Source organism: Meriones unguiculatus, chromosome X (genome assembly GCF_030254825.1).
Source record: "Meriones unguiculatus strain TT.TT164.6M chromosome X, Bangor_MerUng_6.1, whole genome shotgun sequence".
Taxonomy (NCBI): Eukaryota; Metazoa; Chordata; class Mammalia; order Rodentia; family Muridae; genus Meriones; species Meriones unguiculatus.
Window position 1 is genome coordinate 147,096,734 of NC_083369.1, and position 22,496 is coordinate 147,119,229.

The window sequence follows — 22,496 nt, forward strand, 5'->3', positions numbered from 1 at the left end:
AGGATGGGTATGATGGTGTGTGCCTGTAATCACAGCACTTAGGACTGTAAGACAATCTGAAGTTCTAGACCAGCTTGGCAGACGCAGAAAAGTCCAGCCAAACCTAGAATTAGTGAGACTGTGCCTCAATAAATAGGCAAAAGACAGAGGCTTATTCCACACACACAAATCTCTTTTCATGTAGAAAGAACGTCTTAGGAGTCTAATTGTAATGGATGAGTTAAGGTTCTCACAAATCCATTCTATAAAGTATGAAGTCTTCAACTTCACTAAAAGGCTGTTTTCTAAAATTGTGGTGGTAAGCTATCACCTGAATGGCACTTAGATCTTCATGTCTATTTCCAAATACATATTATTAATCACCTGCTAGGTGGCCAGTAATAAGCCCACCACTTACAGTGATGGCCATCAAGGGGATTTGAATAGTGAGGAAGAAAGGAAGGGGTTGAGTCTTCTGGATACCAGGCCTCTTAACTACACAGAACACATAGAATTACAATAAAGTGACTGATATATTGAGCGATGAAGTAGTAGGAGTTCTGCTTTATTGTGGCTAGATATATAGGGAGGTTTGTTTATATTTCACAAACTAATTGCAAACGTATAAGCAACTACTTTTAGACTTCATCTGAATTAAAATGTGAGTCTAGAGAAAAGATGGAGCCAGAAAGCTTTGTGTTGTTACAGGTCAATGAGCATGAACTACGGGGGTCAGCTAGCCACACCTGATAATGTGGAAGGTGCTCACAACTCACTCTCTGCTCAAAGATTTGCAGACGTGTGAGCCGCAGTGGACTGTGAAGCACTGACATACCAGAGAGAGCTCATCTGGGTTCAAAGTCCGATGTTGCCTATGCTAGGTACATGTTAACACTGGACAATTTGCCTGAATTTCTTTCTTCATCTTACGATAAACACTTGTGATGATAAAGTGAAAATTCATCTGGCTTCCTTAGTACAATGCCTACCACCTGATACGTACTTCATAACTGGAAGCTAGGTTGATTGTGAGTTTGGCTCAGCTTATTTTTCCTTACTTTAGGAAGAGAGTGCTTTTTTTGTCTTAATGTCTACCTTGATCAGTAAATATCTTTGAACTTTGATAGATTTTGATACTATTCAAGAAATAACGATGGCAAATCAATTATAGTAATTAACACAGTGACCTTTATCGAGAAGTGGACACACTGCCCTCTTCAAACATCACAACTGAAGTATTTTTCAGGCCATTTTGTTGAAATACTTCAGTTTTCCAGCTGGATCTGGGATTATCTGTTAGAACAAAAAGCAAATTATTTATTTAAAAAAGCCAAAGTACATTATGAATAGTTTAGCATTAATTGCCCTTCTCCTGACTAAAGATGTCATCACTGATTTGGTAGACCAAATCAGATTATGTACTATGTTTAGAAAAAACTAGATTTGTCCTGCCTACTAATCTCAGCTATCCCAAAAAGAAAATGATATATTTACCACTGAATTAATGTCACCTATACCCAGGCAACCCAAAATTCACCTACTGCTCTTCCCTTGGCCACCAAACATTCATGGCATATTTGAGCCTGACTTAAGCACGTTGAAAGCATTGCCAGAGATGTTAGCATACTTTAAAATTTGTTGATTTGATGATGTTATAATAATAACAACCTGAAAAGAGGGCAATGTGTCCACTAAAGGCTTATCAAATGAATTTTTAAGAGGTATTTTGAGTACTGGGGATAGTTGATGCCTGGACCCCTTAACTGTTAAACAAAAGCATTATTACTGAGGTATATCTAAAGTTCTTTTTAAAGCTTTTCTTTTTTTGAAATAAGACCTTGCTATATTTTTCTACCCTAGCGTTAAGCTCATGTTTAAAACTGGCTTACACAGGCCGTGAGCTTTTGATCCTCCTAACTCAGCCTCCTAAGTAGCTGGGATTATAGGCTTATATCACTAAGCCTGCTCATAATGCAATGTTTTATAATCTCAAGCTGCAAAGTGAAAGCGACAACATAGATAAATAATAGAAATTTAGCAAATAAGGCAGGCACAGTGGCGCCTGCCTGTAATCCCAGCGCTCTGGGAGGCTGAGACAGGTAGATGACTGAGAGTTCAAAAGAAAAAAAACTCCTCTAAGAAGCACCTTAAAGGGGGTGTTATTTATATTAACTGATATATTGAGTTAATATATCAGTATATATTACTGTATCTTGAGCACTAGATATTTCAGGTAATAAATTTGTATAAGGTTGGTTTACATTTGATTGATTATACAGGTTTACGTGTATAACTCTGAATCAGAAGCTATCGGTTTAAACAACGTTTCTATTTGAGATAGTAGGCAATTCTTCATGCAGTATATAGCAAACCAATTGTGACAAAAAATAACGTTGCAGGTACATTCTGAGTGTTCAGCTCCTGAAAGAGCAGTCCAAGTTCCCAATGGAAAAAGATTCACTAGGAAAAGTATTATAGGATAAATATTATGCATTTTGAAAATATGTTACAAGTATAAACTTCTTTAAGAATTTACTGAAAACCATGGATTTTCAGAAAGAATATACATGTGTTAACATATACTGTGTTTCATTTGTAACTGACAAAAATAATTCCATGTGTTTCTGGGTTTGGTTCTTCTTTCAATATACATTTACTGAGCATCTACTATATGACAACTATAAATGATTAGCCAGGCAGCAAGCATCAACTAGATAACTAAGGTCCCTTGTCTTTAGACTTATATATATTCTGTCACTTTCTGGCTGTGGTAAATGTTTTTAAACAGGTTGATGGGCTAGTGGTGGTGTCACATGCCTTTAATCCCAGAATTTGGGAGGCAGAGGCAGGTGGACCTCAGTGAGTTTGAGGCCAGCCTGCTCTACAGAGCAACTCCAGGATAGCCAAAGTTACAGAGAGTAACCCTGCCTCAATAAACAAAAACAAAACCAAGTTAATGGAATAGTGACTGAGGCTGGCATAGAGTGCTGTGGAAACACTTCCAAGATCACATCTGAGCTCAAATGAGTGAAAAGGAGGAGGCAGCCAGTCACACAGAGAGCAATGCAGAAAGAACATCAAAGCAGCTGGCAGGAAGGCTCAGTGGGTAGAAGCCCTGGCCATACTAGTCTGATGATCCCTGGAATCCACATAAAGGTGAAAGGGGAACAGAGTCCATGAATTGTCCTTTGCCCTCCAAACACACGTGGTAGTATGCAGAGCCCCTATCATACAAACATACAGTGCATAATATTTTTTCTTTAAAGAAACAAGAGGAAAGGCCAAGGCTAAAGGCAGGATCCATGTTCCCAAAAAAGCAAGGAGTACATCTGAAAGGGAAGAGTTGACTACATCTTTGGCTGTATCCGGACAAGTGTATTTTTCAATTTTAAGATAACTTCTTCCTTCCATCCCTAATATTTTTTCCTAACTATTGTTTAATTTTCACGAGATAAAAACCTGAAATTTCTGTATGTTATTTAAGAAAAGGTTCAAGCAAGTTTATAAATCATATTCTAGCCAAAGGCTACTTTGAGGACTGCTTATAAACTGTGAAAGTATCCCCAAGTAAGGAAAGATATTTGTTTGAATCTTTTTCTTTGTCAAGGAGTGAACCATTACCTTCAATATTTAGTAAAACCAGATTTTCTCAAAAACGTTCCAATATACACAGAGAGCTTTTGCTTGGGACTCCTTTCTTGGCTTACTATATAAGAAGAAATTCCATACATATCCTCTAAATTTATTCTCCCACATCTCTACTTTGCCTTCTTGCTTTCACCTTATTTTTCTTAACAGTAGATTTTTCTGGATAGTTAGATTTAAAATTCACAATACTATTCATATTCTGACTTCTCTGCTTTGAGCTATTCTCCCGAAAGCCCAGGAATTTTCTGCAGTAGGATTTCTGCTTATCAATGTTTACATCATTTTAGAAATCAGGACAGCCTGATATAAAGAAAGATTACATTAAAGTTGGCCTACATTTTTGGCTCTCTCCAAACCTTTAAAACTAACAACAAAATTAATATGACTTACTGTTTCACTACCAGGTTTCCAGCCAGCAGGGCATACTAAAAGAAACAAAAGAGAGAGTCAGAGAGAGGAAATAGGAAAGACAGTGTAAAAACAGTTTAATTTTCTATAGTAACCCCAGAACCTGTTTCCATTTGAAAGAAAAAAACACATTAAATATGTCCAGCTGACAGGAAGGCTCAGTGGGATACTTTCACAGTTTATAAGCAGTCCTCAAAGTAGCCTTTGGCTAGAATATGATTTATAAACTTGCTTGAACCTTTTCTTAAATAACATACAGAAATTTTAGGTTTTTATCTCGTGAAAATTAAACAAGCACCTGGTTTCTGTTTGCTTGTCTGCTCACACTAAAGAAATTTATTTTCATAGAGTTTATTAGTAAGCAGTTTATTTTTCACTTTTTCCAATTATACTTACATTATAATATGAAAAATAAAGGAGCTATCTATGATGAAATTGGAAGATCTGGGAATCTGGTGAACGAACAAGCCTAGGTGAGGAAAAAATTCCTCTAAATTTATATACTGACCAATAAGTTTATATGGCTTATATCCTGCTACGTTTTATGCTGATGCCAAGGTATGCTGTTTATCAACAGGCTTTAGAAAGTGATGAGTTAAGGACTCATGAGTTATATTTCCTACACTCCCAAATTTAGCCAAATTATACATGTCTGAGGTGAGAGTAATATTTTATATATGCATACATTGTGGGATTGTTAGATCAAACTAACTAACCTGTCTATCATCTCAATTAACTCATTGTTTTTGTAGTAAGGACACACAAAATCTACTCTCAGGTACCAGAGAGCTAGTCCAGTGGTTGAGTGCATTTTGCTCTTCCACATAACCTGAATTTGGTTCTCAGGAACAACCTCATTACTCTTAAGTACAGGGGATTGACCTCTCACTTCTGCAAGTATGTGGACATATTCCCACACAGACATGCTAACACAAACATATATTCAAACAAAACCAAACAAAATATACTCTCAGGAATTACTGTTTAACTTTTTTTTTTTTTTTTGACACAGGGTGGCTTAGAACTTACTATGTAGAACTGGCCTTAAATTTATGGAGATTCACCTCCACCTATTCCTGCCTTTTGAGTACTGGGATTAAAGGCCTGACCCACCTCACTCAGCTCAGCAATTACACTTTTAAAGGTTTATATACCATATTCTATTTTAGCAAAAATTGCCTTTTTCTATTTAGCTACTGCTGAAACTTGTGAAGGACTGGAGGGGTAGATTCTGAATAATCCTAAGAACTGTAATGATTTAGAAAGGTAAATCAGAATGGCCATTCGAACAAGCTCAGTAAGGCAGAGTTGATGGGCAAACACTGAGCAGGTGTTTGAGGAATGTCTTAGTTAGGGTGTCTAGTGCTGTGATGAAACTCCATGACCATAAGAAACTTAGGGAGTAAAGGGTTTATTTCACTTACATGTTTCACATCACAGTCCATCCTTGAAGGACGTCAAACAGAAAGTAAAGCAGCAGCCATGGAAAAGTGTTGCCCTGGCTTGCTCTCCATGGTTTGCTCAACCTGTTTTGTTTAGTTTTAGCATTCAAGATCACCAGCCGAGGGGCGGCACTGCTCACATTTAGCTGGGCCCTCCCACATGAATCATTAACCAAAACAATACCCGAGAGTCTCACCTGCAGGACAACCTGACGGAGGCATTTTCTCAAATGAGTTAATTGCAATACAGTGATAAAATGACTGCATAGCTAAGCATAATAATGTCACATACCAATAAAATATACACTACTAAACAGTCATATTAGTATTACAACTTTTAGAGAAATAGAATTTAAAAACTCTAGAAATCAGGAGCACACACCTGTAATCCCAGCACTCAAGGAGGTAGAGGCAGGTGGATCTCTGTGAGTTTGAGGCCAACCTGCTTTACAAAGTGAGTCCAAGACAGACAAGGCTACACAGAGAAACCCTGTCTCGAAAAAAAAGCAAACAAACAAACAAACAAAAATTCTAGAACCTTTTTTATTCTTTCAGTTTATCTAAAGGGACTATGCAAAATTAGGAATATTTTTGTTACCTTACTATAGTAAGCACAGAAGATAGTAGTGATATTTTATTAAAAAACTCAAGTTAATAATTTTGCTTGCCAAAAGAAATCTACTAAATTTAAAACCATAATCCGAGTATGTCGGAAGCATTCACATTACATTTAGAACAAGAAATTAAATTATGCTACCACCCAGGTCCAGATCCAGACTTGAGTTGGCACACGCCAACATCTATCCCACCTATGAACTGCTGGATGGCATCAAGGGTTCGGTCCTGCAGATGCAAAGCCTCAGGGTTCTCCATGGCACAGGGCAACAACAGGATATCTGAGAGGAGTCCCATTGAGGATCTAGTATTGATAGACTAGCGGAAGCCAGAGGCCTGGAAGCATACCAATGATCACTGCAATGAACATTTGCAAGTAAAGATTGTGTGGACAACCGGGAATACCGTGTGACACATTGGGACACACTGCAGTTTCCATGATGAGAGGGCTTTGTCGTTGTTGTTCTTTGTTTTTTTATTTTCCTTTGGGGGAGGTTGCAGAGGGAATATAGGAAGGGATAGGAAGATGAGTGGGATTAGGGCACATGATATGAAATTTATAAAGAATCAATAAAAAGTTTTAAATTTTTTTCCTATGTACTACAAGAGTTAGAAATGTAAATTATTTTCATATGTAACTTACATTTTATAAGAATTTGTCTTAGTGCAACATATATTATGCTCTGATAAAGTTTACAAAATATATTTCCCATTGCCACAAACAAAAAATAATTAAAATGGCTTTTTCTTTATAGTTGTTAAGACAAATGTTCCTTGTAGACTGTTGATAAGTTTTAAGAGGAATTTTAATGGCTAGCCAGCAATGGGTAGCAAGTACTGCTACCCAGAAGTGCTGGTGTGAGTAGCTGGGATCAGCAGGTTAAAAGGTGCTGGCTCCTAGAGTGTGTGTGAAATCAGCCTGTGAAGAGCTCAGACTTGTCTCTGTAGTCATTTAAATACAATAAGATAAAATAGCAGGTATGCTCTTGCTAATAAGAACAGTATTTGGTAAGATAGTTAATATTGTGTCTTCTAATAAAAAGTAAGAGCTTATGACTAAAACCTTTCTGCATCAAGGTATGTGTTTATTTAGTTAACAAGGACTCTCCATCTACTGCCTACTTATTTAGTAATCATAATGTATAATTTACATCATAAAAGAAAACTACTAAGTAGACAAATGAGAAACATATTTATAAAGATAGCATGATTGCTTATTGTTTAATTACATTTTTATTCCTTTTTTTATGAACTTGTGACTAAAATAAAAGGGTAACATTTTTTAAATTATGCTTAAAACACAGCCAGCTAAACACCATTGATTTTTGTACTGGGTGGGTTGATTTTCTAACTTTTTTTGCTGAGATAAATTTTCCTCATGCTGTTTTCTCAAGGCTCTAGTTTATTTTTTTTTTGTTTTGTTTTTTTTTTGGTTGTTTTTTTTTTAATCACTGTGTATTTAAAAAAGAATTCAAGAGTATTTTTAATAGGCTGAGTTATTTAAACAAGTAAAATGTGTCCAGATAAAATTTCTCCTGAGAATTCTAGTTAGAATCTGTAGTAAATGTTAATCAGTCTTTTTCATTTTCCTAAAAACAACAAAAAACTGAAGCAGTAATCAATAACTTGGAATTTTAGAGTACTGAAATGTTAAAAGACTGTGGGATTTAATGTTATATTGTGATATTAAGATGTTAATATAAAGAATGAAAAATAAAGGGAAGATTATGCTTTATGATTTAATAAAATATATTTGTGTGTCAAAAGTGAAAACATATCCTCCCAAAATATGTGTGTGTGTGTGTATATATATATATGTGTGTGTGTGTATGTATATATATATATATTTTAATGGGCAGGAGGTCATAGGCCTTATGAGGGATCCTATTCCTACTGTTTTGCTTCATGGACATGTTGTCAAACTGCCTTATAACAGTGTCTCATGTTTATACACATAGATAGTGCTGCTCTCTGCCTTCATGTGAAAAGCTATTCTGCAGGGGATAGCAGTTAATGAACATTCCTAAGTAGTCAAGTGTTAAGAATAAGTGACTGTTAAGCACTTAGTCCTAAAAACGACATCTGTATCACTTCTTTCAAGGCTCAGGGAACATCTTGGAAGACAGACAGAAACAGTGCTGAGAACCAGAGAATGAGGAGGAGTATGAGGAAACTATGCCTTCTGGACAGGACATGTGTGCTGAACACACAGAAGATGTGGTTACCTGCACAACAGTGTGCCTATCAACATTCTACCATGGACAAGGGGAGGGATGCATAGACCTCATCATTCCTCAGAGAGACATTTAATGGGGGAGGAAGTGTCATTTTCTTTGGGGATAAAGCTACTGATAAATTGCCCATGGTCCAGGAAATAACCCCATTCATACTCACCTCATACACGCAACCCTAATGAAGCTCAGTGGGTCACCAATAACAGTAGAAGGTAACTTGGTAGGAAGAAGAGTTTTAGTGGGAGAAGCAATTAAGAGGGTAATGAGAGGCAAAAAAGGACCAAAATTCATTATAATCACATAGGATAATTTCAATTAAAAAAATAAGGTTTCAGAAAGAAAGGTACCTTCTCCATGCTTGTCGGTGTACTGGAAGGCTTGAACCAAACGCAGTGTCTCCTCTACGGATCTACCCACAGGAAGGTCATTCAGAGTAATCTGTCTTAGGATTCCTTTGTCATCAATAATAAAGAGGCCTCTGTGAAGCACAGGGATGATAAGGGTGATTCCGTTTCTTCTCGGTAAGGTAAGTATTCTACTCTGTATACGACTTGCCTACTCTATAGCCAAATACACTCCGGGGTTTTCCCCATCTACTATACACTTTGGAATTATGACTGGTAAATGGCGGTTTGAAATTTTTGTTTTGGGAAACTGGACAGATAGCTCAGCAGTTAAGAGCACATGCTGCTCTTCCAGAAGAACCAAGTCTTCTCAGCACCACTTCAAGCAGCTCAAACACCTCCAGGTATCTGATGCCTCTCTCTGAAGGCAACTTCACTCATATGTCTGTATCTACACATGGACATGCACACATACATATAAGTAAATATCTGTTTGGGGATAAGGGGCTCCTCACAACCTTCAGGATCCAAAAGCAGGCAATGGAGAGGCTTAAACCCTCCTTGTGTATCTGCAGACAGTTAATAGTTGTTTGGGGAAATAAAATACATTTTCGTGAGTCCCTGGTAAGGTTTCCATTGTTCTGAAACCACCCTACTTAAATTCACTGGGTCACACACATACAAACATGCAAAAAAGATATGAAAGTAAAAGGACTAATTAGGAGACGATCAGCAGGAGTAGGATAAGAGAGCATAATGGGGAGTTTAATATGATCAAGATACATTCATTACATACAACTATGAAAATATTATAACGAAATCCAGTATTATGTATAATAATGCATGTTTAAATGACATACAAAAAAGCTCAAGGGAAGCAAAGGCAATAGATCTTTGTTAGTTGGAGGGCAGCCAGTTCCAGGCTAGCCAAGGCTACACATAAGACTCTGTCTCAGAAAAAATAAACAATCCCTCCTCTGAAGGAAAAACAAAACAAACAAACAAACATAAAAACCCTGAACCTGACTTTAAAACAATCCCAGCATTTGGGAGACAGAAGCAGGATAATTAAGAGTTCAAAGTCTTAACTATGTAGTTCAACTAGGCCAGCCTCACCTAAAGGACTTTATCTTAAAAAAAAAAAAAAGGGAAAAAAAAAGAAACAAAGAAAAGCTATTATTAAAAATAAAATAAGGGAAAAATTCATTAAATTCATTATTAGGTAATATTACTTGGTCAATGTCCAGACTACAGTTAAAACTGCCCTTTTTATCAAAGAATTCTGTTTATACTTATTAGCTCATGTAATCCAGTGTAAGTATCTGGGTAAAGCTGGGAGTGGTTGAAGACAGAGACAGGCAGATCTCAGAGTTTGAGGCCAGCCTGGTCTATAGAGTGAGTTCCAGGACTCACTCTGAAAAACTTTGAAAATTAAACAAACAAACAACAACAACAACAACAACAACAAAAAGCAGAAGAGGCTGCTGGGTGACATAATGTCTTAGTCTTTCCAAAGATATGGGTTTGTGAAGTACTACGTATGAATCAGAAAAACATAACTGGAGCCAGTTCAGAAAAAAGGAAAAGGAGCTAAGGAGTTAGGAGAACAAGATACAAGTCTGGTCTCTGCTATTAACTTATTGTATAACTCTGACTAAATTTATAGAAACCCACACATCTGTTTCTTTTATATATACAGAGAGGTTGTCAAAGGACTCCAGCTCCAACAGTGTGAAACTCTAGTGTAGTTTAAATGGACATCAACAGCTGAAGGAAAATCTACAATACTCCTGCAAAATATTTTTGATCCAAAATATCTACCTTCTAACTCCTAAGTATCACTTATTTTTAGGAAGATTACTAATGTACTTGGAATTTTCAAAATGTTAACCAGTAAACAGTACCTAAGAGTATGGCCCGAGTCCTCGAGGTATACACCATAGTCCTTTGAAATCTGATGGTTCAGGTCCGAAAGAAGTGGAATCTTTATTGGCCCCACTCCTCCCTGTCCTCGAGGAGTATTAATCCTGCAATAGACAGAACACTTCACCTCTCAGAGATAAGTAAATCGAATACAAGTCAACTCTTTCCACACATGAAAGCACACACATACAACTAAATGCATATATGTGTGTGTGTGTGTACACATATATACACACATACACATACATATATATACCGCCTTTAAAACAAGAACAGGCTACTGAACTTTCTATCTCCACGCCTTTAGCATGGCCATATCCTTTAAGTACTAAATGTTGATGCACAGGGCATTTTTTTATGTTTTATTTTTTTATTATTATTATTTTTATTAGTTACATTTTATTAACTCTGTATCCCAGTTGTATCCTGCTCCCTCATTCCCTCCCAAACCCTCCCTCCCTCCCTCATCTACTCCCTGCCCTTTCCAAGTCCACTGATTGGGGGCACAGGGCATCTTTAACATGTGAAATACTGTATTTTAGTGGTTTCTGCTGACAGACATAAAACCAATTGCATTTTTCTTTTATAAACCCTGCTGGAATTTTTGTATACTCCTCTGTTAACTTCTAGAAATGGATTTGATACATCAAAGAGTACATACTTATGGTATACAGGATAATTAGGAAAACAGACTGACCTCCAACTCACAGTGATCTGTTCACCTCTGCTTCCCTGGTGCTGTGATTAAAGGCATGGGCTCCCATGCCCACAGAGATGGAGGGTTTTTTAAAGTTTTTTAAACATACACTAATTATACACAATACTGAATTTCATTATAATAAAAGGGCGTAGATCACAAGACAAATCCTCCAAAGACAGGTGGGATACAATGAGAAGACCTTTCACTGCTCTGCAAGCGCAAGAAATACAAACTCCATGTGAAGCAGTGAGGGAAATTAGGCATGATCTCGGGTCTATCAATCCTCGGGTTTAATTATCTGTAACCTCAAATTACAGCACTTGTGAGCTGTTGCCCCATGGAAGGATGTTGACATAGCAGCAAGGAGAAAACAAAACCAGAAACACTGCTCTGGAGATCTGCAGGCCAAGTATTAACATCAAAGTAGAAACCCTGGCTAGTACTAGTAAAACACTTATCTAGTTGAGAACACAGACACCAATTCCCTTAGAAAGCCACATCTAAGTTATTTGGACTGGCGTTACATTTTGTTGACATGCATTTAAATCCTAGAAGTATTTATAATAAATTACAAAAATGATAAAGCAAAGGAACATGTAGATTTAATATTTTTCTATTAATATTCTTCTATTCTCTATCCTGATTAGGATATATTTGTTACTTTTAATTGTAGCTCTCTAACCAACTGGACTATGTTATATATACTTAAGCATTTTAATGTCTCTTTTTATAAAAATTGCCTGTGAAAAAAACCTGTGTTTTATATTTAGAAGTTCAATGAACTGTACATTACATTTTAAAAGCAAAATAATTCTCAATGATCTTTACTATGTGAAAAATTTTAGGCAAAAAGCTGCTGACATTATTCAAAACTCACGTACCTACATGCACTTTTTAGACTCTGAAACAAGCTGCGAGCTGCTTTCTCTAGAAATTGTGACCTCTCAACTATGCCGGAATGTCATTCCTCCACACCTCTAGCAACACTGAGTTTTTTCAGTATTGGTCAATCAGACAGGGAGAAACTGTATGTCTTGTCATTTTAATGTGAAGTTCCTTGCAACTTATTAGGTGAAACATCTTGAGAATATAATTTTACACATTACTTTTAGAACTAATTTTTTGTTTTTGCTATTTTGGGATAAAGATCTCATTTTGTAGCCTGCACTGGCCTTGATCTCAGAGAACCTTCTGTTTCACCCACACTTGGTAGCCTGCACTGGCCTCGATCTCACAGAGATCCTTCTGTTACAGCCACACTAGTTTAAAATTAATTTTTTAAAAAATTTCTGTTTTGAAAACAAAGCTAATGACTTTGAACACACTGATGACCATGTAACAAAACAGAATGTTTTCATTATCTTTACATTAAGGACACCACATACATAATTATAGTTATTACAATATTACTATGTTGGAAGCTATCTGTACACGACTAAGAAATAAATCTATTCATTTTATCCCAGTTTTAAGGCAAAACACTGACCAGGCCAAGTGGGTATACTTAGAATCAACAGAGCATGCTACTACTTCAGTATTTACAGATCTGAATTCTTGAATTCGGTCACTAAAAGCGATGATTTCAGTTGGACACACGAAGGTGCTAAAAGTCAAAAAAAGAAAACAAGTCAGTTTTCTCAAAATAAGCATATTCCTGAACTTTCAAATGAGTTTTTATTACAGACCCTTCAGAGCATACAAAACACAAGAACTGATAGATGAGTTTTCTCCAAGTGAAATTCTAAAACTCTTTAATTAAATATCAACATTTTGCATTCCCAACTGGATTTCAAGAAACTCTCTTCTTATAATTCAACTGATCAGTGAGTGGCCAATGTTTCCTTTTTTCTCTCAGTAGCAACCCTATTTCATGAGTCTTTAATATTTTTTTCCAAGACAGAGTTTCTCTGGGTAGCCTTCACTGTCCTGGACTTGCTTTGCAGACCAGGCTGGCCTTGAACTTACAGAGATCTGCCTGCTTCTGCCTCACTGACTGCTGGGATTATAGGCATGCACCTCTGCACCCAGCTGGCTTTTGATATGTTGTAGTTCAGTGTTTTAAGATTTCAAGGGATCTAAACAATGTCTATTATCATTCTGCTACTTGTTTTCCTTATTCCTATGGACTAGCTTCATCTACGTGTATTTTGCAGACAAGGCAATATTCTTTAGCCCTACTTCCTGCTTCTGGACAGGTCCTCTTCTATGGTGTGATCCAGCCCCATGTGAAATACCACCCAGAGTAATATAAAATTTTATCAGAATGGCAGGTTGAGAGGATATTATTCTGGGTGTTGTTTCTTTTTTTAAGTTTTATTATGATTTTATGTTTATGAGTGTTTTTCCTGCATGCAAGTCTGTGTAACATGTATATCCTTGGTGCCTGAGGAGACCAGAAGAGAGTATGAAGTCCCCTGGAACTGGAGTTACAGAGGGCTGTGAGAGGCTATGTGGTTGCTGGGAATTAAACCCTGGTCTTTTGAAGAGCAGCCAGTGCTCTTAACTACTGAGCCATTTCTCCAGCCCCACTGGGAAGTATTTTTTCACACTATGGTTAAACTAATTTAGTGAGCTGTAAATAATATTAAAATATAATAAAAACTATGACAATACATCACACATAGGGCAAAGTTATTAATATGTATACATTTACATATAAATTTGTATGTTTATGTTCAGTAGTGATATTCAATCTTTATTTTATTGTATTTTTTCTTTATTAATTACACTTTAGTCACTTTGTATCCCCCTGTGATTTCCTCCCTCCTCCATTCCCAATCCCTCCCTTCCTCCACCCTCTGCATGCATGCCCCTCCCCAAGTCCACTGATAGGGAAGGACTTCTTTTCCTTACTTCTGATCCTAGTCAATTAGGTCTCATCAGGAATGGCTGCCTTGTCCTATTCTGTGGCCTGGTAATGCTGCTTCCCCCTCAGGGGGAGGTAATTAAAGAGCAGGCCAATCAGTTCATGTCAGAGACAATCCCTGTTCCTATCACAATGGAACCCACTTGGATACTGAACTGCCATGGGCTACATCTGTGCAGGGCTCTTAGGTAATCTCCATGCATAGTCCTTGGTTGAAATAGCAGTCTCAGGAAAGACCCCTGTGCTCAGATTTTTTGGTTCTGTTGCTCTCCTTATGGAGTTCCTGTCCTCTCCAGATCTTACTGTTTCCCACTTCTTTCCTAAGATTCCCTGCATTCTACCCAAAGGTTGCCCATGAGTCTCAGTATCTACATAGATAGTCTGCAGGGCAGAGCTTTTCAGAGGTCCTCTGTGTCAGGCTCCTGACTTGTTCCCTCTTTTCTCCTTCTTCTGATGTCCAGCCTCTTTGCCTTTCTGTATAGGAACTGAACATTTTAGCAAGAGTCCTCCTTCTTGATATTCAATCTTAACATGAAGCTAGGTTTCAAATTTTTAGAAAGGAACCATTTGAGAAAGCCAAATTGGAGAGGTATGTGGGAAAGTGGTGATTTACCACTTTGTGTGGAAGTTTTTCAGTATTTTAACATCAAGCATGGCTGTGCTTGTGCACACAGACTGAATTTTACCCTGTGTATGTATCCATGTGTACTGGGTGACAGACAATGTAATATGTGATTCTTAATCTATGGTTTATGGCTAGAAATTCTTTAAAAAAATGTAGATTTAAGGGGCAGATTCTTCCTTGAACCCAACAGTGGATTTAAAAATAATTCAATTGTTTGAGCACAACACTGTCATTTAAAAATAAACCATTTTAACTGTCCATGGTAACCTGGGCTACATTACATACTTTCAGCATTTTCTAAAAGGCAAAATGACCAGATTCTGCCTTCTTTGGTATTATCTCAAGAGTTATACTTCTGATTCTTTTTTTTTCAAGTATAGTATTTTATTTTTTCCAGATTTTTTTATTATTGTTTATTAGTAGTAGTTACATTTTATTAACCCTATATCCCAGCTGTATCCCGCTCCCTTATTCCCTCCCAATCCCACCCTCTCTCCCTCAGCTTCTCCCTGCCCCTTTCCAAGTCCATTGGGGAAGACCTCCTCCCCTTTCGTCTGGCCCTGTTTTATCAGGTATCTTCAGGACTGGCTGCAAAGTCTTCCTCTGTGGCCTAGCAGGATTGCTCCTCCCTTGGGGGGTGGGGAGGTCAAAGAGCCTGCCATTGATTTCTGTTAGAAATTAATTTATTATCCCAGGAGCAGAAAGACACATATGGTATATACTCACTTATAGAGACCTATAAGATAGGATAAAATACTATAATATGTGTACCTAATGAAGATAAAGAGGACCCAGGGTAAGATGATCAATCCTCATTTAGAAAGACAAATGGGATGGACATGGGAAGTAGGAGAAAACAATTAACAGGACAGTAGCCTACCACAGAGGGCCTCTGAAAGACTTTACCTAGCAGTGTATCAAAGCATAACCACACCTTCGGCAGAATGCAGGGAATCATTCGATGAAAGGAGGAGTTAATATGACCGGGAGGGGACAGGAACTCCAAAAGGACAAAATATATTAGGGCACGGGGGTCCTCTATGAGACTGTTTCTCCAACCAAGGACCATGTACAGCTATAACCTAGAACTCCTGTTTGGATGTAGCCCTTGGTAGCTCAGTAACCAAGTAAGTTTTCCTAGTAAGGGGAACAGGAACTATTTCTCACATGAACTCAATGACTAGCTCCTTTACCTCCCCTCCCCAAGAGAGAAAGCCTTGCTAGATCACAGAGGAGGACATGGCAGCCAGTCCTGAAGATACCTGATAAGATAGGATCAGATGGAAGGGGAGGAGGACCTCCCCTAGGAGTGGACTTGGAAAGGCGCAGGGAGGAGATGAAGGAGGGAGATTGGGACTGGGAGGGAATGAGGGAGTGGGATACAGCTGGAATACAAAGTAAATAACCTGTGATTAATACAAAAAATAAAAATTAATAAAAAAATCATAAAAAAGAAATTAATTTATTCTTTTAGTTAATGGAGACAGAGTATAAGCTGCTTAGATAGATAACTTGTTTTGGCTTTAATGCCCTAATTTTTATTAGGATTCTTTCCACTTGGCTTAGTACAAAAAGGATGGCAAATTTTCCTCTACTGGCTAAAACCTGTCCTTTAGGGGTGAATTTTTTTCTGCAGCAAAGCAACAGTCATACATGTATATTTTATCTATACCTCCAAGCATGAAATGCAGAAGATGGACAGCTTCACAGCGTTAAGGAGATTAAAATCACTTACTGTTCTTTGTCCTTTAGGGAAAATGTTAACTCTTGGCTTACAAACAATGTATAGAAATGAGTTTACCTTTCACCTATATATTTCTAGATTCACTTTACTGGAGAAAGATACAGTGGCAAAGGTAGAGGGATCTTTTAGTCACTTTATATAATCCCCCCCAAATTCACATAGAAAAAATATAAGAGGCTGAGATAACTATTATGGTGGGTGCATGTTTTCACTCTTTTCATGAGTAAGGTAATCTCAGAGTTGTATTTTTCAAAATGAACTCCCCAATGTAAATAAAGTTTCAAGACAATGTACTGTGAAATGATTTTATGCCCATCCAAATAATGCTGTCAGAAATGAACCCTACAATCAAAAATATTACATATTTTAAATATATATTATCATTAAGATGTTAACATCTAAATCCCAGGAATATGACAGAGCAAATAAAAATAGAAAAGCCTTTACAATAAACATAATAATGTATAAACTCTTGCATTAACTAACTTGCTAACACATTCGTGATTCAAATCTATAATAGACATTACCTTTCTCCTGTCAGTTTGCTTTCTTAAGAAACATCAGGTGAAAACAATAAACTGTTTGTTGCTCTAGGATAACAAATGACAAACCCTGGCACTTCATTAGCGGTTACTTGTGTATTACTTACAAATCCAGTGGGTAGAAGAAAAACACCAAATATTTCCCAATGTAGTCAGTCAGTCTAAGCTCCTTGAATTCTCCGTTTATCACAGCTGTTCCTTCCCAATAAGGTGCTGGCTTGGAAACTAAAAAACAAAAACCATGTTCTATATCACCGAGAAAACGGTTGGAATGGCAAAGGACAGCTTTAGAAAAACACTAAAAAAATTGGAGCTTCTAAATCTTTGTACTTCACTGGCAGTCTGGAAGCTTACAGACTTCTAAGAACTTAGAACAAGAACTTCCTTTTAGAGAATACGTACAATACATAGAATTCGGACACCGGTTACACTGAAATGTAAATATAAGCATTTAAAAAATTCCCTTGTGTTCATTCACTATGCCTTCACTGTGCAAGATGTGGGAGTGATCCCATAACTCTAAGATAACATTGTCAGGTATTCCTGTAATAGCTCTCGTTCAGCATGAAAGTCTCTGTGACCATATGGGCAACAGACAAGTACTTCTGGAGTGAGTGTGAGTTGATATCCGTATCTGTACTAGAAGGAAAAGCTAAATTTCAGCTGGATGTTAGTGAAAATACTTTTTATATAGAATTTTTCATAGTTACTATAATTATTAACATACATTTACTGACAAAAATGCGAAAAATGTTTCTGTTTATGCCCACAAAATCTTATACCTTATCCCTGCACTAAACCCTGCTGGATATTTCACTAGAGCTCCTCCAAGTTATCCCAGATCACATGATGGTTTTCCTAGAAGGCTTTGAAAAAGGAGATATATCCCACCCCAGCCCCGAACAGGTTTCAAGTGACCTGATGCAAATTCAATAGTGCTGCTGTCCCGTAACAGTATGCTGTAACTCCAGCCAGCAGCCTTTGACAATTATGTCCCGTCATGCTGTGGACACATTCAGATAACACTTTGAAAAGTACTGCATAGAGTGAGATCAATACCTACTTCCAAGTTGGACTATGGTTTCTAGAAATCAAGCCTCACACTCTTGTGTAAAAGCCAACACTAATAGTCACTCTACAGAGAAAAACTGAAGATGAATATAACATGTGATTTCTTACCTTGAGTCAGAACTACCTAATATAAATAATCCTGAGTTTATTAAGAATGACCAGAGGAGAAATTGAAGAATGTTCTAAGGTATGTATATTTCATATACAGTACTTCAAATGCTTAAACAAGAGCATATAGTTTTAATGACCTGTTATGATACTCACTAAAAAGACTTTACAAATTCAGAAAACCATACCCAGAAAATAAATCTTTGATTTTGTAGATTTTTCTTTTTGATTGAAAAATTGCAGCTACTTTGCTAAGATCTTTAAATACAATTCCAAAAGCAGCCCCTTTCCATCTATTTTTTAAAACATGGTGATGCCTGCCTTTAATTCCAGCATTCTGGAGGCAGAGGCAGGTGTGTCTCTGTGAAGTTAAGGCCAGCCTGGTATACAGAGTGAGATTCAGGACAGCCAGGGATAGACAGAGAAACTCTGTCTTAAAAACAAAAATAAACAAACACTGTCTTAAATATATATTAGCATAAGGATTCTGGTAACTACAGGAAAGTATAATGAAGACAATTTAAATCCTTTATTTCTCTATCATTAAACTACTGTTAACATTTTGGTCTTTCCATTTTTTCCAAACACAAACCTGGATCATGTTGCATCCTCATTTTTTCCTCCCACTGAGGAAAAGGTAAATTATAATTTTTTCATGTAATTAAAATGATTTCAAAAACATAGCCTTAATTGCTCTACAATAGGCCCGTTTTATGAATAAAAGAAAATAAATTTCTCTAACTATAATAGGCCTGTATATGCACCGATATGCACCAAACATATACAATTTGAAAGTGTTTTTGGCAATAGAACACTATTACTAGTTTTTCTTTTTTACTTCCTCACTGAACACTGGCTCGGAATAAGTCGCAACAAGCAAATGTCAAGCATACACCTACAGAATGTTAAATAATCCCTAGGAAAACTGCGTTAGGCAAGTATGAAATGGTCTGTATCTGTATGCCCTGATCACTTTTTTTTTTTTTTTTTTTTTTTGGCATTCTTAATATCCAGATGCAGCAGGCCTCAATTTTCTCAGTATTTACTTGGTCTGACGTGTCTTTTCTGAGAGTGGCCACCAGCTTTAAACACTGGAATAGAAGGCAAATAATGAAAAGAGCAATTGGCAGTACACAAGATTCACCATCAACCCACCTGTGCCACACTTCCACCTCTACCCAGCTTCCCTCCGAAATACTCTAATGAAGTCTTTTTTTTTTTAGAAAGGTCAATATCCGTTAACTCCACAAATTTGAGGGAGACTGTTTTCAATAAGAATCTTTATAGGCTACAAAAAAAAAAAAGGTTTGACCTTCTGGACATTTTGTTTAGCCACTTTTCTGTTTAATCAAACTTTCTGTGAATCATTATTCAACTTATCAATGTTCCTTCTTGCCCGAAAAAAAAAAAAAAAGACAGGACTGCTGCAGGCACTTTCGGATATTTAAGGAAGTTTTTCAGTTTGCACAACATCCTCCTCGCCTGCAAACCCGTACTGAGAGCCACCTTCTCTGGCTTTGGGGGTAACCGCTACCTCTCCCGAAATCTGGTCAGAGGAAACCACCTCTGTCTTCACCCCAGGAACCCTCCTCCACCCTCACACCCACAAAGGCAAAGGGGGGAACCCGGGCAGCCCTGGGGTTGCAGGCCAGCTGCAGCCCCACCCTTTCGGAGCATCCGCAGTGAGGGTCGACGCGTCCCCAGGTTCTGACCCCATCCACCCCCCAACCTCGCGGGGCACCACCTACTCTTGCTGAGAGGCGGGGAACCTCCTGGGCAGGACTCCGGGGGCGCCTCTCCGGGGCTCACTGCTCGGCCGGGGTGGAAGCCGCTCTCGTTTGCGCGGGTCCCGACCCGCTTCTCGGTCTCCACGCCCTGGAGCGCTCGGCTCCGCAGCAGCAGGAGCAGCAGCAGCGGCGGCAGCAGCAGCACCAGCTTTCGGGTCCAGTGGCGGGACGCAGTGGTCGCGTCCAGGAGCTTGGGCCGAGCCTCCATGACCCACAGGGCGGGAACTCACCAGGCACGGAGTCCCCTCCGCCCGCGGGCAGCTAAAAAGGCGCGCGGGAGACCTCGCGGACCAGGGCGCCCCCGGAGCCAGCTCCTCCCACTCCGCCCCGCTTCCACGTGGACGCAGGCTCCGCCCCACCCCGAGGGCTTCTGCGCCTGCGCCTCAGCGTGGGCCGAGCCGGAAGGTTTTCCCCGCAACGGGCCGAAAGCGGCTTCCAGGGGTGGCTGGTGACTCCTCTCCAGAGCTCTGGCCGTCCGTGTCCCTGCCACTGTGCTTCCATGTCCATCTCTACACCAGAGCCTCCCTACCCCCTCACACCAACCCTCAGAAGCTCAAAACCACCTGTGTTCCTGTGCAGGACTGACTGTTTTGTTTTGAGATAGGGTTTCTCTGTGTAGCCCTGGCTGTCCTGGAGCTCATTCTGTAGACCAGGCTGGCCCTACAGATCCACCCGTCTGCCTCCCTGAGTGCACTCTTGGCCAAAATTTATACTTCTAATTAAAGTCAATTTCATACTTTTTTTTTTCCCACAGATCATACTTGAACGCAGTTACGGGGTATAGTCTGATGACTGTAACCTGCATTGTAGACACCACCTCATTTACCATTTTATGGGGGAACTTCCAAAACAGTTACTTGGAAATCTGATTGAGTACATTTGCCCTGTTGGTTACAGGAGGTTTAGGAGGATGGGAGGTTCCAGGCCATGGACAGTACAAAATTTCTGAAGTTAACAGACAAGTATGTGCCCCAGAGTGATTTGCCGGTAAGGCCTCTGGTTTAGACTCTGCCCGTTCTACTCACATCTTCTTTTAAGTTCTTTTTCTTAAATGAGGGTTGTTTTGTGTGTGTGTGTCTATGCATCGCTTGTGTGCCTGGTGCTCACAGAGGCCAGAACAGGGCTTCAAAAGATCCCCTGGAACTGAGGTTACAGTCTTGAGTGACCATGAGGGTGCTCAGAATTAAACCCTTGTCTTGTGGAAGACCAGCCAAAGCTCATAATTACTGAGTCATCTTTCCAGTCCCCTAATCCCATCTTTAGTACAAACAAAACAAAACAAACAAACAAAAAAAAAAAAAACTGACTATGGGCCATTATTGTGTCTACTCTCCCTTCCTCTACATGTTTGACCCATCAATCCTTTCACACCGTACTTTCCCAAAGCAATACTGACACACGCTTTATTACTGTTTGCCCAGTATTCTTAAACCTGCACTGTGATCTGTTAATGAACTGCAGGGCTTTCCTCTCTACAGATTTTTTTTCAGTTAGGGGAAACTCAGAGATAAAAGGGTCTAATCCGAAGAATAGTGAATCCTGACTAGCCTTTCTCTTCAAGGAGGAGGTACCATGTAAACAGATACTTGGTGACTTAAGGGTGTCCCAGGTGTGTATGGTTTAAAATCAAATGTAGGGCCACGAGTAGGGATGCAGCAGAGCTCTCAGTCTTAAAGCACATGCCCAGGAGATTCTGGGTTCAGATCCCACAAGCCTCATACACACCCCACACACACATACACAGAGAACATACTTACTCATAACATTTTCCTGCGGCTCTTCAGTTTCTCCAGGTGTGAAGGCGATAGGCCGCTGACGAGGTAGCTCTCGGTCCCATTCTTCTCCTTCCCTAACCTCCTGCTCAATATGGAACGGAAGTGAGACCCTGGGAATTCGGGTTTGATTTCCACAGACTCGACTATGGCCTAGGCTCCGTGGGCGGCTACGGTGATCCATGGTGACTATAAAACAAATAGCCACCAGCTCAATTGAATTCTAGGCCCTGAGTTGGGCCTCTACGCTTGAACTTGGCTAAAAAAGCTGGGAGAGAGTGATATGTCTCTCCACTTCTCTGCTCTAAGCTGAGCTGAGATGCCCCAGATGGTAGCAGGGACTGCTCACCAGCTGGGCCCCAGTGAACCCCCTGCCCACTGGGGAGAGTGACCAGGTGGGCCACCTCCCTGGCACCTACTCTGTGTCCCTCAGTTGGTCTGAAATCTCTAGCTAGCTATCATTGTGAGTGTCACTTGCTCTGAGGCCCCTCAGCCAATGACAGTTGAGCAGACATTATGTTGTCATAGTAAGTATCCCCCACCAGGAAGCTTGAAGGGGGCGGGGCCTGACCCTCAAGGCACCCACCATCCAGCTGGAACCAGTTTCCCATGTTAAAAATGTAATACCATCAGACACAAGAGTGTTTGGTCTGATTCTACAATAATCAATGGTCACCTAAGTGTTTAT

General features: G+C 39.0%; 1 protein-coding gene across 3 annotated transcripts; it reads right to left on the reverse strand.

Moving 5' to 3' along the window:
- Positions 1-1,144: 1,144 nt before the first annotated feature.
- LOC132650112 (peroxiredoxin-4-like) lies at positions 1,145-20,369 on the reverse strand. 3 transcript variants are annotated; one of them, XR_009588484.1, is made up of 8 exons: positions 19,998-20,369; positions 17,178-17,295; positions 12,780-12,896; positions 10,575-10,697; positions 8,674-8,804; positions 6,287-6,449; positions 4,018-4,052; positions 1,145-1,272 (listed from the first exon to the last, which is right to left on the reverse strand). XR_009588484.1 is itself a non-coding variant. In XM_060375406.1 (7 exons), the coding sequence occupies exons 1-7, from the start codon at positions 20,242-20,244 to the stop codon at positions 1,222-1,224; spliced, it is 822 nt and encodes a 273-aa protein (XP_060231389.1). In that variant the 5' UTR covers positions 20,245-20,368; the 3' UTR covers positions 1,145-1,221. The 3 variants fall into 3 exon arrangements, 1 of the variants encoding a protein (XP_060231389.1); XR_009588485.1 differs by having other exon boundaries at positions 6,287-6,428; positions 19,998-20,368; XM_060375406.1 differs by lacking the exon at positions 6,287-6,449 and having other exon boundaries at positions 19,998-20,368.
- Between the last annotated feature and the right edge of the window lie 2,127 nt (positions 20,370-22,496).